Consider the following 2209-nt stretch of genomic DNA (forward strand, 5'->3'; position numbering starts at 1 on the left):
GTAACAGCAATATTATAAGGTGACCAACTGTGAATGACTTAGTTATTCTCAGCAATACAATGATCCAAGACAGTTCCAAGGACTTCTGATGAAAATGCTCTCCACCTCCATAGAAAGAATAGATGGAGTTTGGACAGAGATCAAAGCATCATACTTTAAAATTTCTTTTTGTTGTCTCTTTTCTTTTGCAACATGGCTAATAAGAAATATGTTTTGCATGACTACACATTATAATCTATAGGAAATTGCTCCAGGTGTGTGTGTGGTGGGGGAGGGGGTGATGTAGGGAGGAAGAGAATTTGGAACTCAAAATCTTTAAAAATGAATGCTAAAAGTCATTTTGACATGTATTTGAGAAAAACAAAAAATGAAAAAATAAATTGAGGCCCTACAGTTCCAGAAAAAAGAAAAAAAAAAGGATTAGCCGGGCTTTGAAGATATGGCCTTGGCCACAAATGTTTCCTACATTTGTACCTCACTATCATGTTCCAGTAAGTTTTTGCATACTCTCCTGCATTGTGAGTGTGCCTTGTATTTATGGGAGGAAGGTTTGTAACTGTTTTACTTACTATGCCATTTGAGTAAACACCTTTGTTAATAGTTAATTTATACTACTGGTTAAATATTAATGGACAGCACTATGGTATGGGCTTGGCTGCTAGAGTGTTAAGATGGTATAGTGTTAAGATGGATGTTAGAGTGCTAATATCACAAGAAGTGGTATTGCTTGGTCAAAGGGTATGCACATTTTTATAGCCCTTTGGGTATAGTTCCAAATTGCTCTCCAGAATGGCTGGATAAATAGTCTCAGGTAGCAGCCACCCCTCTGAAAAACCCCTGCTTGCTAATATGAGTTATAAGGAAATCAGGCCATGGGGGGGGGGGTTGATACACTTGACTATCTAACTCTTCTCATTCCATCTTAATCTTACTATCTATAAAATGGCAAATGAGAGAGTAGATTGGATTTTACCTTCTCTAATTTCACTGCCAGCTCTAAATCTATGATTCAATTAAATATAAGAAGGCTTTTTTGGACTATGAACTACAGAGACTAATTTGACTTTATCTCATTTAATTATTTGACAAAAATGGATGTGCACTTAGCTCTTTGAGAGCACCATAGGAAGAATGAAACCATACTCAAAAATGTGTAGTCTAATTAAGATCTATTATTTTTATAAGGTTCTGGAAAAATTAAAAATTTGGTATGGTTTCTAATAATGAAATCAGGTCATGGATTCTACGCAATAAATGCTGAGTTCAAAAGTGATAAAACAAGACAATGCAGTCTACTATTTTTAACATTGAAAAGCCATTTCTGTACATTCCACATAAGAATATCTCTGTTCTCTCATCAGCTTTCCTTTGTGATTTCTTTTATTAAAGCTCCTCCAATTATCTTCACTTTATTAAGAAAAACTTTATCCTTCTGAGCATGTTCTTGAAGGCTCGTTTTACTTGCTGGTTCCTTAGTGTATAGATGAATGGGTTCAAAAGGGGGGCAACTGAGGTATTGAGCACAGCTACTCCCTTATTAAAAGTTGCTGTTTCTTTTGTAGAGGGGTTAACAAACATGAAGATGCAGCTGCCATAGGAGAGAGAGACAACAATCATGTGGGAAGAGCAGGTGGAAAAAGCCTTTTTCCTTTTCTGAGCAGAAGGGATTCTCATAATTGTCCCCAGGATATATGCATAGGAAATGATTACTAAGACTAATGTAAAGGGAAGAGTCACTACGGCCAAGGCAAACTCAGTCATCTCTATGTAGTGTGTGTCTGCACAGGCCAACTGGAGCAATATAGGATAGTCACAACAGTAATGGTTGATGACATTGGATGCACAGAATGGCAACATTGTAGTCATGATGTGTGGCCCAATAACAACCAAGAAGCCAGACAACCAGCAGCTGAGGATGAGTTGGAGGCAAAGTCCCTTGTTCATCAGCATTGTATAATGCAAGGGCTTACAGATGGCCAAATAGCGGTCATAGGACATGGCAGCTAAAAGATAAAACTCAGTTGCTCCCAAAAAGATGGCAAAAAAGTATTGAGTAAAGCATCCAGCAAAGGAAATGGTCTTGTTCCCAGTTCCTATGTTCACTAGCATTTGGGGGACAAAGACAGTTGTAAAGGAAATTTCCAAGAAGGAGAAGTTCCGGAGGAAGAAATACATGGGAGTCTGGAGCTGGGAATCCAGCAGGGTGAGA

At 37.9% G+C, this 2209-nt stretch overlaps 1 protein-coding gene across 1 annotated transcript; it reads right to left on the bottom strand.

Annotated features, from left to right (window-relative positions):
* Positions 1-1404: 1404 nt before the first annotated feature.
* Positions 1405-2208, bottom strand: LOC118857875 (olfactory receptor 2AP1-like; the record flags this gene model as incomplete). Its single annotated transcript, XM_036768355.1, has 1 exon — positions 1405-2208. A coding segment is annotated over one exon (804 nt), but the record flags the coding sequence as incomplete, so codon positions are not given.
* Between the last annotated feature and the right edge of the window lies 1 nt (position 2209).

This window comes from Trichosurus vulpecula, chromosome 7 (assembly GCF_011100635.1).
Source record: "Trichosurus vulpecula isolate mTriVul1 chromosome 7, mTriVul1.pri, whole genome shotgun sequence".
In the NCBI taxonomy this organism is placed as follows: domain Eukaryota; kingdom Metazoa; phylum Chordata; class Mammalia; order Diprotodontia; family Phalangeridae; genus Trichosurus; species Trichosurus vulpecula.